At 35.3% G+C, this 19,398-nt stretch overlaps 2 protein-coding genes across 4 annotated transcripts in view; one reads left to right on the top strand and one right to left on the bottom strand.

Annotated features, from left to right (window-relative positions):
* The first annotated feature begins 290 nt into the window (after positions 1 to 290).
* LOC106159836 (E3 ubiquitin-protein ligase pellino homolog 2) overlaps positions 291 to 19,398 on the top strand; it is a 25,144-nt gene continuing 6,036 nt past the window's right edge. Inside the window, exons 1-4 of one of the 2 annotated variants that reach the window (XM_013536258.3) lie at positions 291 to 480; positions 1,206 to 1,442; positions 8,499 to 8,628; positions 19,135 to 19,236. In XM_013536258.3, the coding sequence (XP_013391712.2) occupies positions 461 to 480; positions 1,206 to 1,442; positions 8,499 to 8,628; positions 19,135 to 19,236 (489 nt within the window). In that variant the 5' untranslated portion in view covers positions 291 to 460. Of the gene's footprint in view, positions 481 to 1,205; positions 1,443 to 8,498; positions 8,629 to 17,758; positions 17,912 to 19,134; positions 19,237 to 19,398 lie in introns of those variants that run through there. The other variant, XM_087005597.1, reaches the window with a different exon arrangement.
* Positions 10,855 to 14,946, bottom strand: LOC106159838 (uncharacterized). Of its 2 annotated transcripts, XM_013536259.2 has the most exons (5): positions 14,658 to 14,936; positions 13,852 to 14,004; positions 13,348 to 13,472; positions 12,482 to 12,608; positions 10,855 to 12,145 (listed from the first exon to the last, which is right to left on the bottom strand). In XM_013536259.2, the coding sequence occupies exons 1-5, from the start codon at positions 14,755 to 14,757 to the stop codon at positions 12,081 to 12,083; spliced, it is 570 nt and encodes a 189-aa protein (XP_013391713.1). In that variant the 5' UTR covers positions 14,758 to 14,936; the 3' UTR covers positions 10,855 to 12,080. The 2 variants fall into 2 exon arrangements, with proteins under 2 accessions (XP_013391713.1, XP_013391715.1); XM_013536261.2 differs by lacking the exon at positions 12,482 to 12,608 and having other exon boundaries at positions 14,658 to 14,946.

The following is a 19,398-nucleotide window of genomic DNA, read 5'->3' as shown; positions in this document are numbered from 1 at the left end:
CAAATAATTTGGTCCTTGCTGCGTGTACAATCGGTCAGGACGGATGGTTCATGCAGAACGGACCGTACACGTGACAGGTCCTGTGAGTCTGCATTTTGGCCTCTCTTTTTCATTCCTGCTTTTGCCATTATTTTTAAACAAAATCACAAGTTCATTTTTTCGGCCCCTTTTTTTAATTTTGGGTCTGCTCCACACAATTTTTTATTCCTATTCAAACTGCGTACTCAAATTTTATTTATTTATTTATTTATTTACTAATACACAAACTATAAAAACGCAATCGCACTTTTTATATGGGAAACCACATCCGGTGCAAACGATACTCAAGTACGAGGAGTGACTCTGCATGTTAGGAACTAGGTCATTTGTTGCTCGTTTGTTTTCACTCGAGATTTTTCTCACAATGTTGCCTTTTTGAGACTTGTAGGATGAGATATAGTTACATTATTGGGTAGTTGTGATGCCAGATACACAACAGATGTGAGTATTTACTGTTTGTAAGCTTTTTGCTATGTGTAAACAGTAATCAAATTGTGGGTCGTGATCTTAGTCGTTCGTCTTTGTCCGATCCTTGTTGTCATATCTTTGTTTTCATGGTCCTCTTTGTGTCTTGTCTTAGTCGTCTGGACATTTTGAAACAAATCTTTCAGTGTAGTTTGTTAGTATTTACTAATGTGCTGAACTGTGAATATAATGGAATTAATTGCCACTCACCATGAGACCACGTGTAACTTTCCAACGTAGTAGTCACAGTGTTGTTTTATTATGTCTATATGTGTTAAGTACTCCTTAACATGTAACATCTGAAAGTGATTGGTGTGAAATTGTCACACTATCATTGCACATTCTTGTCACATACGTCTCATGTTTTAAATAAGTTTTATGTTTTATTGTTTTTATTAATTTTATACATCAGATAATATTACACAATAGAAAGCAAAAGGAAAATACAGGCAGGGTGTACTCTTTGGCTCACCCCTGTTCCACCAACACACACACACACACACACACACACACACACACACACACACACACACACACACACACACACATGGAGTTTTTGATTCAAAAGACAAATCACATCTTGCTTTAGAGATGACCTTATAATTGTGCATTAAAAACTTACATATTTATATACCTTTTAAGTGTTAAGTTCATTCAACTACAATAAAATAAGTTATTATTTTTTGTTTTATTTAATCCAGAGCCCTAGAAGATCCAAACAAGCAGAAGTTACAACAAGTCCCTCAGGAGCCAGCTAATAATGGGGACACAAAGCAGACAGATCTAGTCCAGACAGTGAAGGAGCAATTACCAGAGGTTGTTCCTCTGGAAACCAAATCATCACTCAAGGCAAAACTCAGCCTTGGGGATGACGATAAAAAACATGGAAGTCCCAAAAAGGTGACCCCACTGAAGTATGGGGAGATAGTGGTGCTAGGGTAAGTAAAATTGATAATGAACATTGAGAGGATCTAAAAGGAATGGAACAGACCTCAGGTGACAAATTATATATGACAAAAGACATAACCATTTCAGAAAATCCAAAAGTTATTGAACTGACATTTGGCCACAAATGATGATCCATGCTATATATGTGCTGAATTTTGAATTCACTGAGCTGATGGAGATAACCTTTTTTTCTCTGTTAGTTATTAGATGGTGCCTTTGTGAATGACTCTGTTTCTGTGAGGAAAGGAGTTGCTGTTATAGAAAAAAGTTTTAAGAGCACTTTTCTTATTTTGGGGCATGTTTGGCATAGCCTGAGATTTTGAACCAGGATTATCAGATCCAGTGTGTCGTCATAGGCTGCATTCAGAACAGATGATCTGCGGACTAACTGATCCGTGAACTAAATATGGCCGACCCCACTCAAAAGGGATGCCACCTAATCCTTTTATGGTCTTCTTGCCTCCATACAGATTAGATCTTGGCTTCGGGGTTTAATTGCTAGACCCCTGTAGGGATGGCAGGGAGACTATGAGAAGATTAGCAGCATCTCTAAATTAGTGGGGATAGCCATATTTAATCTGTGGACAAGTTAGTGTGCTGATCATCTGTTCCGAAAGCGCCCATAGTGATATCAGGGCCAAAACTCCCTGACCTGTCAAATGCCCTATATCCATCCCTGGATAGAGACACATTTTGGCTGATATATATATATATATATATATATATATAGTCCGTTAAAGAGGATTGCCCTTGGCATGTATAAATGGCTCTGTCTCTATAGGTAAACAAAGGGACTGATAATTATGGTGGTGATTAATGACAGTGGTAGGTTGGAAAGAACCAGAAATTACTCCTTTGGAAGAGGATGGTCATTTAGTTTTTAGAAATTGCTTTGCAGTATGTTTAGTAAGCTTTGAAATATATGACTGAAGGGAGATATATAGAAATTGTTCTGATGAATTGATGTTATTATTTTATCTACTGGTACCATCATACCTTCCCTGGTTGATTCTATACCCTGCATCAAACCTTTCAATGAAAAAAGTTAATGATATAAGTATATCATATAATTATCTTCAGCCACCTGCATTTCATATATTATAAAAATAATGTTATATCCAGTATACCTTCACACAGTAAAGTTGAAGAATAGGAAGGGGTTCGTGACTCAACATGATATAGCCAATAAGTTTTATAGCTGAAATATGCTGGATTGCAACTGGGTAACTCATATTGCTGTGGTATAAATACACACTTGACCAAAAAAGTTTTGAAACCTGAAATTGTTTTTTAATAACTAAAATGTTCAGTGTATATAAAAAGAAATGTATGGTGGGTGCATAATCCATCAATGTTTGGTTAAAATATATATACCTTAGCTCATGTGTTTATTTTATTATTATTCAAAATAATAATGTTTCCAAACTTTTTGGGTGAGTGTATGAACCAAAATTATAATGCAAATGTGTAATATGGAGAGCAATATTTAACACATCTTTTGTCTGAATGCTCTAAATCATCAGTCTATGAAAATGCTGTGAGTGCAACGGTTAATAGAGTTCAAATGGAATGTTAAGCATAGATATTATCCTTTTAAGAGAATGAAACCAATAACTGTAGTTCTAACTAAATTGAGTTTACATTAAGGCCTTATTGCCTGTGGTATTTAAGTTAGTATGGACATGTACATTGATTGCCATGAAATTAGCAGGTGGTTGAAACTCCTGTAACTTTCTTATCTGAAATTGGACATTTTTTTAGCTCAGTGTTTTTTTCAATTAAAAACAAATTAATAAGAAAAGTTGTGTTGTGTCATCTGGGAATAGATTACATCCATTTGATGAGGTTTACCATCAAATTCTTTAAGAAACCGTATAATAGTAAGAACCTGGATACAATCAATTTTTTTTCACTTGGTTTAGTTGAGGACAGTATATGAACCAGCTGATATCCTGTTAAATACTGGCCTTTTCAAGATCAACCTGTCAAGGCACTCCAAGCCAGACTACTTTACATTGATCTGATTGCTATCTCAGATGATTAAAACTGAAACAGAGTACTTGCTTCTAGAAAAATTCTGGCAGAAAACTGCTGGTTTAGATGTTTTATCCATTCCCCTGTTTTTTTAGCACTGATGCAAATCTATCTGAAACCTTTTTAGCTGCAAAGATAAACATGTCATAAAAATACCCTCTGTTAGTGTCTGTTGCATTGTTTATAAAAAGGAGCTGAGTATATATTGTTTTGTTTGTTTAAATTGATCAGATTAACCAAATCACTGAACTTCCCACTAAATACTCGCTTGTTTTAATGCCTTCTAATCTAGAAAGGAAAGAATATAATTAATAAATATGCATTCTTGCCCACCAAATTTTACTTGATTAAATGATGAAGCTTTTATCTCCAGAAAATATATAATTCATCCACTCAATACTATTTTCCAAGTCCATATTATGAGTATGAAATGGGTTTAGAAAATATCCTCTTATATTGTTCCAGGCAATGAGCTTGCTGCCAGTGCTGCATAGTATTAACTTGGTGCCAGGCTCAAACACTCACAGCTAGGAAAAGGATAATTACTAGCTACATACTATTCCCATGCATTTTTTTTTTTTACCTCAGGCACTAATATAAACATATAACGGCATATTGCTGCACGTATCTTGTAATATAGGAATAAAATTACAAATCTGTGACAAGTGCTTTATATGGCAGGTGAATAGAAAAGTGCTCTTTTGGTATATTCATTGGAACAAAAAACTTGAATCTGAATCATCCATATACCATAACAACAGACCAAGGTCCTCAGTCATGCAATTGTATTCCTTGAAATGGAAGTAAAAGTATTGACTTATTTTGTGGCCAAGTACTAGAAGATTTAAAAAGTAATTTTTTTGCAGTAAGGGCAGTAATAAGCCAGGTAAACCAACATGGCACTAATGTACTTAGCGTCAGTAATATAGGTGAAAATAGTGAAAAAAGAGATCCTCAAGCTGCTTAAAGAATCATGCTCATGTTTATCATGTTCTTTTATATACAAAGGTGGAAAGTATAACCTGGGGATCTTATATACAAGAAGTATGTCAGTCTGTTGTGTAATGCTCACCCCTAGATATGCAATATATTTTTAGTTGTTCAAATTAGCTGGTTGATGGAAATAAATAGTGCTAGAGAAAGGAGTTTGTCTGAGGATACAGAAACACATTTGCAGCCTGTAGAATTGCATAACACTAATAACATTACCTAGAAAGTGGTGTGAAGGGGGAGGGTGGACATTAATGCAGCAATTCACTACAGACTTGCTGTTAGTGGAAAATATACAGTGGAAAATATGCTCAAGTGGGGAAATGGTGGCTAGTTATACCACATTTAGTCACTGTTCAGTAATTCTCAAGATTATTATATATTATTAAAGATACTCAAAATTAACAATAACATAATTGATCTCATGATAATTATATGTCATTGAAGGTACTCAGTATTAACATTGGCATGTAGTTTGATGATATTTTAACATATGAAAGAAATAGTGCCTAAAAGAGAAATACAGTGACATTAATGTAAATTTTTTTTACAAAATTATATAGGAATATTTAAAAAGATAAATAAAATAACTGAAAGGGCACATTTTAGTGGCAATACATTAAGTGTTATTTCCAGTCAAGATAGATATACTTATCTCTATTGAACCCATTTCAGCAAACTTTCTGATTATGATTAGATCTCCATAGGTGGCCAGTCTGATGGCTCACTACTTCACCCAGTTACAATGGCAATGGTTGGGACAGAGGTGGGATTAGATATACTGGCCTGGTGAGCTAATCATAATCACTGTGAGATGGGTCATACTGAGATTATGTTGACCCAGCTTGATTTGGAAATGAGACTATAGGCTTCATCAGGGCTGCGTGTCTGCTTAGGTAAAAGCCGAGGTATGTTAACAGTACTTTTCACAACAAGATTACTGTTGGACATTTAACTGAACACAGCAGGAGACTAGATATCTAGGTCTGGTGGTCGAGGTGAGCTGTTATAACAGGTGTTTTCTCTGGAGAACTGAAAACAGAAACAGATGCAAGGGGGAGAGGGGGGGGGATGAGAAAAGAAAATGTGTCTCAAAATGTGCTTACAATGCTATATTCACTTCTATTCATTTATGAAGTAAGGAGAATATTTCTTTTTCAAGAAGGGGTGTTTTTTATATGCATTAACTGCATTGAAAAAAATTTATGTCCCAATTATAGTTACAACTGGTTTCTATAGAATTTACTCCTCTGATATATTGAACATGGCTATAGAATGTGCTCCTTTTGGGATCTTTGCTTTTAATAATAAATTGGTTCCTGAACTATGCATCTGGGTAGATGTTTCTTAATCAATACCGATTTCTTAAAAGAGGGAGAATATACGATAGATCTACTTTTACTAGTAATGAAGTGCCACTGAAAATCTGTTAAAAATATACTTTCATAAGTTTTGCTTTCAGAGTGCATATTTTTTATATATATTTTACATAATTTAACAGTGTCTTAGGAATGGAACAAGCAAAGAGACTTCCTCATAATGGCCCTTAAGATGAAATTCTTACTTTGTGACTAGATCAGATCTCTTTAATTTGATGGCTTAGAAGATTTTGTTCTGAAAGTGAGGCCAATACTGTCAGTCTATATCTCGTGCTTTAATTCTGCCAAAAAGAAAAAAAAAATGCACTAGCTTGTTATCTGCTGGTGAAAAAAGTCTGATCCAATATTTCCCTTGACAAATGCAGTGTGTTAAATTGCATGGTGGTGTTTTTTTTAAAAAGAACAAATCTCAGCTTATAGGATTAGGTTCAGTTGACCCTAGGAAGTACTGCTTGGTGTGGAAGTGCCTTGCAAATGAGTGATGCAATAGAAGAAATCACATGTATAACCAATATCATGGAAAAGGGAAAAATGTTTAAAAAACAATACTAGTATGTAGACCTTGGCTTGTCAAAATTGTTTTGATGTTGATATGTAATACTTTGTTAATCGCAAACTTTGTAAATATGTATTTATAAACCAAACTTTTATGGAGGGATGGATGGAAGAAAGATCACTTCAACTACTGCAACTGATTTTTGTACTCAGATTTGTGAAACTCAAAAGATAATAGAGCATATATATTGAAATACCATTCAATTTTCATCAAATTGATGATGAATAATTTTTAATTTAATTTTTTTAATTTTTAATAATTAATCTAATTCATGCTTCGTCTTTGTATTTAATCTCTGCTTTTATCCAGGAAAGATGGTATATGTGGGAAAAAATGGGAATGATTAAAAGAAAATTTTATTGTTTCTCCGAATTTTTGTTTTAACTGTCTTATTATCAGAAGTCGGACTAAAAAGATATTTATATTCACATAGCTGTCAGTAATAGCTTTATTAAGGATAGTTAATATTTAAATCCCTATCTATTCAAATTTTATTGTCATTTACCTTGTTAATGAGACTGGTAATCACTGCTTTCATCTTTATTTACTAGTCCTTGATGAAAACAACCTCATAGAAGTAAATGGTATGTGCAACAGCAGACCTAAAGTATAGATGGGGGAGAGTTGGTATCAAATTTTCATGACAACAGGATGAGAGTTGGACTAAATAATATGATTTTTGACATTTAACCCCCTCTCCCCCTTATCCTTATTTGCCCTTCATTCTCCTTTGGAGATTACTGGTTCAGATTTGCAAATTAGGCTTCAAGGTACTAGTAATGTTTTTAGTTTCAGGCCTACCCAACTGCCAGACTCTTTACCAAATGATCCTGAAGTCACCGGTCGATTGGACCACACTACCCATTTTCAAGGTGTGCGTCAGTAGGCGCCTCGAAAATTCAGTCATGACACAGCTATTGCCTAGTATGTGATGTGATAGCGATAATTCTGAGCCGAGTTGAACAGTAATGCATCTCATCTCAAAATTTGTTCTGAGGTATGATACCGTAAAATGCCTACTGATGCACACTTTGGAAACGGGTAGTGTGATCCAATCTACCAGTGAATTTGGGATCATTCGGTGCCGAGTCTGGTAGTTGGGTAGGCCTGAGTTTGGTTTTAGAGGGAGACACATTGTATTTAAGGTATCCAGCTAATAGTATTGCATACCATAGTAATATTTTTAATAGGTCATATTGTATGTACTGGAGCATATCTTTTATGTTCATCAGAACTCTTTGGGCTTGATTATGGTTATAACGAAACCCCACAGATACCAGTGGTATTCTTTGTCTCTCTTTAGTTAAATGTGTGACCACAATGTGCAATTTACCAAAATTTCATCAGATGTATGAAAGTGTAATGCCCAACGGCATGATAGGACATTGGTTACCTGAAACTCTGATTGTGTGGGACAGCCTTCATTTTTTGTGTGTTTATTTGCCATGACTCAAAAAACTAGAGATTAACTGACAAGAACTGCTCTTGTTGTGTTTCTGTACTCTGGACCTGTTCAAAGTGAATGTTTTGCTGGGTCTTTTACCATATCCATCATCTGATCACAACTTTATTGATTGATCTCGTGGGAGGAAGAGTTTTGGAATGTTTCTGTTCACATGAAGATGTGTTTTTTTATTATTGATTTTACACATTACAGTATTGCCTGATATCAAAGCAAATATGACATGCCGGTTGAACACAGAATTTTATGGGATCATTGGTTATGTTTTGGTATCCACTGCATTATGAATGATTTAAAACAAAATGTTGATAATGTGAATCATGAATAGTTAAATGAAAGTTATGAACTCAGTAATGATATTGACCAACTACACAGTGTATTTGTTTTTAATTCCTCACGATACCATATGAGAGAGGAAATGCAAATAATAGTAGTGCATACTTTGTTTGATTCTGTTAATCTGAAATAACAATATTTTCATCGACTGTTTATGCTTTCCTTACTGAATAAATAATGCAATTGTATTGCATCCTGAGACAATGGTATTGACAACCTGCTAATGCATGAATAGTTCACTTGTATCTTACAAGTTTTACTATGAATTATTGCTGTATTTCCATTACAGATACAATGGGGTTCTTACCCAAGGGGACAAGGGGCGAAGAAGGAGCAAGTTTACTTTGTGGAAGCGCCAAGAGGCAAATGGTGTCAAGCCCTCTAGAAAACACATTGTAAAAAACCCACAGGCATCACACGTAAGCTTCTCTTAGGATTTTATATAAGCAGTGCATAATATCTTGAAAAAAAAAATTTTTTTTTTGGTGGGGGGGAGGTACACATAATTACTAATTAATTGTTTTAAAATATTTAAAATAAGCCACTCACAAGCATATTTTTTGTATTATTTTGAATATTTATGTTTTAAATTATTAATTTATTTTGACTATTTTTTCGCTGTGCGCTGTGTTATGCAACGGCTAAATGACAGTGATAGCTTTTAAATAACTCTTTTTCAGCTCATCAGATAACCAATCCAATAAGAAAACTGTTTGCTTTCATGCGTAACACATTTAAGTCTTATTGGCTAAAGTGCACACTTTTATATTCATCATTATCTGATGCCCCATTGAACTATCCTTGCCCTCACTTGCTGATATTATTAGTCGGACAAAGAAATGTCACTTCTCTCTGGGGTAATTATCATAGTGAACTCTCTATCTAGTACTTCTGGGAATGGCATCATTTCATTGTTCTTAGGTGTCCATAATTATATAGAATCCATTTCTATGCTTCACTTGGGAGAGAAAAAAACTAGAGAACCTGTTCCGAGATTAGATTATGTGTTGAGATACAATCCCTTTGAAGTGGAGTGTACCTATGTGAACCCCTTTTCACCTGTAAATCTAGAAGAGATTAAGGCGGGCTCTGGGAGTGTGGTATGCTGGACATATTTTTGATCTTGGAAATAACCCTGTGGGATTGGGTACAATTTCCTGGAAAAATGGAGATCGCCTTAAAATTAAGTTCTTTGTTATATGACCAAGTCTGTATCCAGGTGTCCTCTCATGGTATCTCACCTTCTTACCAACTATCAACAAAACTACCCAAGTAGAGATGAGATATGATTTTATTGAAATCATTTTGTCTAATATTTTCATTTAAAATATCTCTTGGCTTAGATGTTATATTATCTAATAAGTTTCGGTTAATGTATAGAATACTTCCTAATTTTAATGTATGAAATGGGACAATTTTCCTCAAGGATGTACTGATAGATATGTCCACACACAACAGATTATTTTTTATTAATGTCCTTGCAGTCAGAAAGGCATCAGCACACCTGGCTGAAAACAAAAATCCATGGCATTATTTGGTCAGTACTGTAGTACAATCTCTATTCTGATCATGACTGGTTGACTGGTATCCCCTCACTTTTAAAACTGATATGAATTAAAGTGATTTTTTCCTGTTCAGAAGATAATTAAGATTGGAATGTATGAAGATATCTAGACAGAGAGCTATATGCTTGTTCTTAGTCCTGACTTTTTTGTCCTGACTATACTGGTAGAGTAGCTGCAATGACCGGACAAAAGGAAAGAACTCAGTTGATAAGGTTACAATATATAGGAAGGTCTGAAATCTCCTCCCTGTGCAGAAAACATATTTCATGAGAGTTGAGCCAGTGGAAGTAAGACCCCATTTCCATACCTAGATCAATCTAACAGGATCGACTCATCTCCGAGGAGGTTTCTCACTAAATTGCATTCAGCTTAAGCAGCTCTTATGTCTGACACGCTTACTGAAGCTGTTAGGGGGTAATCAACTATCATTTAGCAGCTTCAGTAAACGTGCCAGACATCTAAACTGCTTAATCTGAATGCAATTTAGCGAGAATCCCCTTGGAGATGGATCGATCCTGCTAGATTGATCTAGGTATTGGAACGGGTCTTAAGTGATGTCTGGTAGTGGTCAAGCATGAATCTTGGCCAGGAAGTGGTCTGCTCTAATAACACAGGAAGTACAAGTGACTAATAATGAGTGGATTTTATCTTTGGTTTGTCAAACCTGAATGGCTTCCCTTTACATGTAAATGCATCAGGATGTAATGTTAAATGAATAGTCTCCTGGGAAGCTTTCTGATGACAACATTGAGACATTATACGGAGGCTAAGTACCTCTGCACAAAGCATATAGCACTGCAATGGACTGTGATAAATACTTTAATAATATGTACTTAATTGAGGTGTGAGTCCTTTTTTGGTGGGTGGGGGGTTGTTTTAATAGGACTGCAGTCACATGAGTTATATGAAGGCATATGTCAGTGTCACAACCCATTTAAGAAAAGTTAATACTTTTTTGAATTGTTGGTTGGCAGGGGGAATGAATTAAGGGGGGATTGGCTGGAGTAAGGCCAACTTAAGGGTGCAATATTTCGACATTTAATTGACTGTTAGTTTATAGATTAAAAAAAACAGAAATAATTGTCTGTTGGATTCATTTATTTACATGAAGCTTAAAGCTTTTATTTCAGATTTTTGATGGTTCATTTACACCAGCATGAAGGTGTCAAATGACATTTATACTAATGAGCACATTCAAAATGCTGTTAAACAAAATGTTAATCATCAGTTTCTGTTGGTCACTTATACAAATGAAAAATACTCTAAATTAATACAGAACCAAAAAAATGATAAATAAATAAATAAAGTGTGAGAGCTGTTTTTTCTACTTAAAGTTTGCTGTTCTTGTTTTTAGTATTTGTATCTTCTGTGTTGTTGATATCACAATGCACAAGATTTTTCAACCAGGGTTTTTAGGGGCTGCATATATAAATATCAGTAACAATTTCGAAATTTATATTAATTAACTATTAATTAATTTGTTAATTAATAATTTGTCTAATAATAAATAATAATGGGAAATAAGCTACTTAATTGTTTAACTACTTAATAGATAATAAAGAGACTTGAGCTGCCTTGACGGAATTGGCACTCTCTGAGTGCTTTTCTAGTTGTGTAATGCTAATCAATTTATATAACTTAAATTTTGACAATAACAATTCTCGTCTTTAAGATATAACTGTAAGTTCAGTTCTCTGTCACTGTTACTCAGGTTGATCTTGATTTAGTCCAATGCACTGTCAGCCCACTAGGACATTTACTTACAGCCTAAACCCAACTATTACTTATAGATGGAATAAAGTTATAACAAATTGGAAAAAAAGACGGAGGGTGACAAAAATTGTCAAATTGTCTGAGAAAATTAGCTATATTTTAAAATGTATACCACACAAATTCTCTTGAATGAGTTTTGCGCATGTCCTCCACTTTGCACAAACACCTTTTCTGACAGTGAGTTTAACTCATCTGAGTTTATATTTGCATTTACAATGAAACTATCATACTGGATAGATCAGTCAAACTTGTGTATTTGGTCGCACTCAAAACCAAGTGAAAAAACATTCAGAATCAGAGCACACATGAAAGTTAATCACCCCCTAGCTGCTCAAGGAGGCATGTTTTTCAGTTAATCTGAGTGCGTTCAGCGAGAGTCCCCAAAGAGGTGGATTGATCTACTTAGTATGATAGTTTTATTCTGAGTGCACCCTATGTCACAATGCACTATACTTTAAGGCCACTATACCGTCTTAGAAGAAAGAACACAGGATTTGAAGAAAGAAGTCTCAGATATCAAGGCTGTTGTATGACTATATGCTTAAGACAATCTGATTGTCAAATAGGAAAAATAGGATGGAGGCTATAAATTTGGCATCTGAAATAAAAGAAAAAAATCATAAGTCAAACATAGTTAATATATTTACAGGGTTGTCGCACCTATGATTTAAGAACAATTTGGTAAGGTATTTATGTATACAGTATATGTATAATAATTATTTGAAAAAAAGAAAACATTGCAATGTATAACATGATATGAGGAAACTGCTTTTACGAGGTAAACCTTCAAACCATTTAGACCAAACTTAATCAGATCTTTAGTTGTGTGGGTGGGTGGGTGGGGGGCGGGGGGGGGGGGGGGGGGTCCACACATCCTGTCATGTTCAGGATCTGAGGGTTTAAACCATTCTTCCCCTAATAAAACAAATATTACCTGCTGCTGGTGGCGTGACACAGAGCCTATTGCTACACTGGTATAAGAGATAATTGGAAAGAAATTGACTCTGGTTCATTTCTATGAACTGGGGTTTAGTGACCTGGGGGCACAGTAAAGCAGAAACCTGCAAAAGATGGCACTAAAATCCTAAGCATTTATAAATCTGATACCATTTGCCATTCTATAAATTTATTGGTAGAATAGATAATAAATTATTGTGACTATTTGTTCTCTCTTCAGTCTGACTGGACCTAGATGACCATAAGCATTGGTTTCTATGTAACAAGTACATAGGACTAACTTACATTTACAGCACATTTAAGACAGCATTATATTTTTGAAGATTTCTCTTAAATAAGGAAGAGTCAAAGCATAGGGTTGAATGTCTTTGTTAAGTGTTATATTGCTATTGAATCTTCATATTGATTGATTTATTATGATTTTAACCCCAAGTTATGAAAGCATTAATTTTATATGAAACTAAGAAAAGGGTAAGGCTTCATTCACATGCAATGTCTATTTTCTAAATTCTATTTTCTATTTGCGGTACGTCTTATGATCACTATCTGTGCCCTGAATATCCCGCGGCGTAATTACTGGCAGCGCGAGCCAGTTACTATAAGGGATATTCAGGGCACAGACCGTGATCATAAGATAGCGCGAATAGAAAATAGAATTTAGAAAATAGACATTGCATGTGAATTAAGCCTAAAAGTGTGGTCAAATTAAATACTAGTCTATTATCATGTTGTGACTTCTTCAATTAAATTTAACCAAAAAAAATGTTTATTATGAAAGGTCCCACATTTTCTATTGGTGTAGCACATGAATTTGAGAGGATGCATGAGTTCTAGGTAGCTTACCTTTGCGATTAGTGAAACAATGCCCCTGTCAACATTGCCCTGGCTTAGGAGAAGGTTGATCACTCCTGTGCAGTCCACTGATCTAACTAGGCAGTCTGTGTTGTCTAGACACGGAGCTCCTCCAACTTTGTCAAAAATATTTAATAAAAGATTAATAACAGATGTAGAAGAGCACAGTAGATGTGTTGCATCAGATGAACTTATTTTTTATAGATATAGAGAAATCGAAGGGAGGGTACTAATATTTTAGTGTTTCCCTTTTGTAGTGTGCATCAACATTTAAGTAGCAAGATGACAAAATTATTTTAAAATGGTGCCTAAAAGCAGTGATCTCTGAAAAAGTTACTATTCATACTCGTGGAATTACTTAGACATATCAGCATTCAAAAGCTATTATATGGTATATTTTTGCATAATTCGAAAAAGAGGAATACAGCTGACCCATAGTGAAGGCAAGACACATGTACTTTGATATTTCACAGATAATTTGACCACCATACTTACTTGGTGCACAAGTACCCATGGATGAGGGATATGTCCCTGGCGCGCAGAAACATCGACGAGAAATGTTATCTATAAATATAGCCCATGGGACATTCACACATTGAGCACCAGCAACACACCCATCTGGATCAGCAGAACAGTCAAATAAAGCAGCTGAAATATGAATAGTGTTGAATATTTTTATCAAGAATATGTTGTATAAGTAACAATTGAAGTATCAGAGTTGGACCAAAGTCTCACATCTAAAGGTGAAGTCATGGAATTTGGAGGAGAGTGGGTCAGAAATAATGACAGTCTTGCAAGAGTGATGTCACAATAAATGAGAGCTTATAGAAGTTATCCATATATTTTCTGATTGTTGAATGTTTTAACTTCTGCAGAATAACAGGCCTTTGCACAACAGAATTCATATTCACCATATTTTGCATGGTACTTTTGTATTTCTTTCAAAGAGGATATTCCTGAAGCATAAGTTTCACCCTTGTTGTTCAAAGGGGAGCCCCACTGTGCATCAATTTCTCTCAAGTTTTTTTAGTCTCGTATGGCATCATGCAGTACAGACATCCTTATTATTTGACCATTTCAGATAATTTCCACTGTTATAAAGACTGTATTGTCTAGTCATATGTGAAGTATCCCATTGATATAATACTGACCATACTTTGAGGCCCCATGCATATCAATGGTCACCTTGCTGTTAGAATAGGTGTTTTCAAAAATATTTTAAAGGCAGATAAGATTTAATTTAAAATGAAGGAAAAGCTTAAGAGGCAGCATATTGTAAGAGAATGTTTCATAATACTCACGGATTGTGCCTTGACTGCTGACTGTGTCAAAGATAATTGTCATTATCATTACACATGCTATGACATCCTTATGGCAAAAATAGAAAGAGTTCCTCCTCATATCTGCTGGACAATAGTTTGCATGTGATATATATTAGTCCACAATTTTTGTTTTTGTCCAGCTTTGAAATCAGTCTTTGTCTTTGTTGGAAGCATAAAGAAATAACTGTACTTCATGAATCTATGGACACTGGCTCCCCTACAACAAGGAAATTAGATATTCTATGTAAATTATACTGTTTAGACATGCATGGTTTTCAGTGCATTGTGATGGAGACTGTTATATCTAGGCATAATAAAAATCTGTGATTATAGTATTTATCAAGATGACCTGGTCATGCTATACATTTTGTACTACTGGAGTCAGGATAACTTGGTAGAGGAGTCTCATATGCTTAGCTCTGCTCTTATGCTTAGAGCGCATTCTCAACGAATTAAGCCAGGCTTTACAAAGCCGGTGACCTAAAAATGGCGGACGTACATGAAAGAAAAACCGCCTAATCTTTTAATAGTCTCTCCGCCTCCCCACACGTCGTCCCTGCGGGGTACAGTAATTAAATCTCGGCTCCGTTCGCCATGCGGAAGCTACCTGAGAAATATTAAGTGCGCATGCTCATCAGTTAAACTCGTGGTGAAGAAAGCATGGCGGCTGAAGGCGATCGAAGGAAAAAAGCTCTTCTGTTCTATTATCTTTGAAAACAGAGACGAAAAAGGAATAATTTGGCCCGTAGAGCAGCAATGAATCGACTATCTACGGAGATAATATCACCAGAGATATTCACGGAAATATTAATGTTCGGAGCCGAGATTTAATTACTGTACCCCGCAGGGACGACGTGTGGGGAGGCGTGTGAGAGGCGGAGAGACTATTAAAAGATTAGGCGGTTTTTCTTTCATGTACGTCTGCCATTTTTAGGTCACCGGCTTTGTAAAGCCTGGCTTAATTCGTTGAGAATGCGCTCTTATTCAATCAAATTGACCTAATTTCAATTAGGAAGTATGTCGACAGAATTATTAGTCTAAATTATAATCATTAAAATCCATTTTCTTCATAGTTTGACATTGTGTTTACCCAGTTATATATGTCACTGTTTGTGTCTGCAGTGTGTGACTTTTTAAATTTTGGATCATTATTTCAGGGATTACCCCTAAGGGTATGTGATGTGTTTTGTATTCAGGGGGTTAGCTTGCTGCAGCATAACTAGGCTTTGGATATTATTACATGTTTTGGGATTTACATGTGACATCTTTCTAGATGAATGAGTACCTTTAACACTCATTTGCTTGGATAATCCATCAGTTTGCTATATTTATAAAAGTCACAGTTTAATGGGGGGGGGGGGGGGGGGGGGAGGGGAGGGGGAGAAAGAAAAAGTCTGGGATGGGTACCCAGTTAATGAATATATTTACAGTGAAGCAGTAGTTTCTAGTTCTTTCTCACCCACCCAAAAACAAAATCACTGGGTATTCATTTCTTTATTTATTTGTATGTAAATATTTAAAAGGAATATAAATTTCATAATGTCATCTGCTCTTTCATTAGATACGCACTAGTGCACTTTATTAATGATGAAAACTACTAATAGGAATAAATTAAAGGAGTATCAATAAGCCATTAGAAGATAGTGACCAGTAACAACTTATATACTGTTAGGAAATTATGCTAATTAACCACATAGAGGAGGATTATCCTGTAGAAGGAATGTAAATGTGATGCTTGGATGAGATTTTGGGGGCAATTAACATTAATTAGTGTTGTGTTTAGTTCTTGATACATAACTGAGCAGGTTTAAGGCATGCTGTTTGCTGATATCAGTGGTGATTGATTGGCTAGAAGTCTTCATGCTATTAGCTTTAAGCAAATTAGTTTACCTGTTTGTCAGCCATTGTATGGTCTTTTGCAAGGGTCTATAGTTGCCTATTATTTGGGTTATAGGTCCTGCACAGTGTGCTGATGTGGAACAGAAACAATTTCTCAGATACATAAGGGAACACCATATTTTGGAATATTGTCCCCAGATCAATGATCCAAAACATAAAATTTGCAAATTATGTACCATGCATTATTCATTCATTTATTTATTTTTGATGCATGCTTTTTAAAGTGAATATACTGACTTAGACCCCATTCCCATAGATTTTAGATTGATCTATCCCTGTGGGGAGTCTCACTAGATTACTGTCAGCTTAGCCGGCTTAAGCGTCTGTCCCGCCTACCAAAAGCTGTAAGGGGGTAATTAACTATGGTGCGCTTGGCTGACTGCAATTTAGCGTGAACCCCCAGGGAGTTAGGTCGATCTAAATCTAAATCTCTGGATCGATCTAAATCTGTGGGAATGCACCCTTAAAGACATGAAGGTGCTTTTCTACCAAATATTCCTGTACTGGTGATGTGCTGCCCAGTATGCACAGTTGTAGCATTGTACACTGTATCCATGATATAAGAATATTTGATTCTCTAGATTTGAAATTTATTTCACTTGTCAGGACAGAAGCAGAATAGGGTTCTAGTAGAGAACTAAATAAAGCCATGTTCAGATACCATGACTAAAACTGGAAATAGACCAACTGCTGTCATCAGATGAGTAGATTACAGTGAGCCTATTACAGAGAACCCATTATCTCATTTCAGAGAAAACCCATCATTTCATTTCAGAGATAGGATTCACCTTTCATTTCATTTCAAGGAGAACCCATCACTTTATTGCATAGAGAACCCGTCATGAAACCCATCAATTTATTACACATTACAGAGAAAACCCATCAATTTATTACAAATAGAGCCCATCATCTCATTACAGATAGAACCCATCATCTCCTTACAGATAGAACCCATCATTGTATTACAGAGAGAACCTATTTGTTTTTCTCTACTAAGGTCCGCTCATACCACATGCAGTAAGGCCCCTTTTCAGTCTGAATAGTTGTTGTCAGAGAAAATCCAGCTTCAGTAGCTTCCCATGTGTTTGACAGTGAGTGTGTGTGTGAATGACCCCATTGGGTATGTTCCCTCCAGGGTCAGGCAGTCAAAACATAAACAATAGCCATCTATCATCCCAACCTCTCATTACACTAGGCATGAAGATCCAGGTGATTTCCCTCCAGATGATGAATCTATGCAGTGTCAGCATTTTATATGGGAGACTTGCACTTCTGGTGATATCCATCCAGTGAAATAAATGTGATAAGGAATGCACAGTAATATGATTTGTGGTGTATGTTGAGCTTTGTCATAAAAGATACATGTAAATGTTTTAAGTCTGTGAGTTAAATAAATTAAAGCTATGTCCAAAAAGTTAGAAGAGAATAAGTATCTTTTGTAACATTGGTAGAAATGTTTTTTCCATAACTAAAACAAGATGGATTTTTATACGCACTGCTACTGCTTTGATTTCATGGCTTTATGTGAGAGAATTTGGTTTGCAAATACTTTCTGTTCCATCCTTGCAATCAATGAACAGAAACAAGCAGTTATTTTATTGACTGCTTCAGGCAGCGATGTACTGAATTACACAAAGAAATATCTGTGTTAATGTTACATGTTTCATTGCTAATTTTTTCATGGGAGATATACTATACCCATTAGTCATGTCTCCAAGCAACAAATGTGATGTGCACTCAACCAGATTCATGCTGTTGCTTACAAATACATGCTATACTCTGTCCACCTTTAATGATTACACCATTTCATTAGGTATATTATTTATGTCCAAACATTAATCGTTTTGGACAGCCTGACCACAGATTTTTCTGGATCGCTCCCATTCGCCTCAAGAAATAGTGTAATTTTCAAACAGAGCAAAAAAAAAAAAAAAAAAAAATTAATCTTCCTGTATCATATTTTGAAGGGTTATAAATAGTTTGTTGAGCTCCATTAATACAGGTGTTTCTGGGAAAATGTCCCATTTGCGTGGGGATGTGGGGATTTTATGATGTTTGACTGGTATTTTTACCAGGGAAACTGAGAATTTAAGATAGCACTTGGAATGTTAACCTATGTAGCATTCTCACTGCAGAAAAATTGATTTGTGCAAGTTTTATGGGGCATAAAGAATCTCGAAAAGATGTTTGAATTATCTGAGAAGAAAATAATAAAACTGATAGTTTTATTATCAGGCCTCAGTGATTTTTTATAATGGGTTTTTTATCAGCCAAAGAAGCCATATGGGGATATATATTGTTTTTAACTGTTTTACAGGTGTAGCGAATTAAAAAAAAATTTACATTTTGCTGACTAAAGTATTTATTCATTACAAAAAGATTATTTTTATCTGTATAAAAGTTTCTTATTTTTCACATTTGTTAAGAAATTAGCACATGGTGGTATTTTGAAATGAAATGTTCTATTTAATTGAAGGCATATAAGGATTCAAAAATGGCCTCACAAGCTTTACACATGTGTTCAATTATAGACATTGAATGTTATTTTCTTTTCCAGGTTGTTCAAGATTCCAAGCAGCATTCTGTGTCTTTCACCCTGTCCAGAAATCAGGCCATAGTAATAGAGTATGTACACAATGAAGATACTGACATGTTTCAGGTAAGATGCTTGCATATGATGTGTGTGTGTGTGTGTGTGTGTGTGTGTGTGTGTGTGTGTGTGTGTGTGTGTGTGTGTGTGTGTGTGTGTGTGTGTGTGCATGCATGCATGCATTCATATGTATTGTGTGTTTGTGTGTGTTTCTTTTTGCATAAATTTTTT

This window comes from Lingula anatina, chromosome 2 (assembly GCF_051362555.1).
Source record: "Lingula anatina isolate TDL-2025a chromosome 2, LinAna3.0, whole genome shotgun sequence".
Taxonomy (NCBI): Eukaryota; Metazoa; Brachiopoda; class Lingulata; order Lingulida; family Lingulidae; genus Lingula; species Lingula anatina.
The sequence above is the reverse complement of the archived record's forward strand: the minus strand, read 5'-3'. Positions and strand labels throughout refer to the sequence as shown.

Bases quoted from the DNA above. Each gene is read 5' to 3' on its own strand.
- LOC106159838 (XM_013536259.2), bottom strand. From the start codon at position 14,757: ATGAGGAGGAACTCTTTCTATTTTTGCCATAAGGATGTCATAGCATGT. The intron at 13,473-13,851 runs GTAAGTATGGTG...TTTTTGACAAAG, and splicing joins CATGGGTACTTGTGCACCAA to TTGGAGGAGCTCCGTGTCTA. The intron at 12,146-12,481 runs GTAATATTTGTT...CTTTTATTTCAG, and splicing joins TGTCACGCCACCAGCAGCAG to ATGCCAAATTTATAGCCTCC.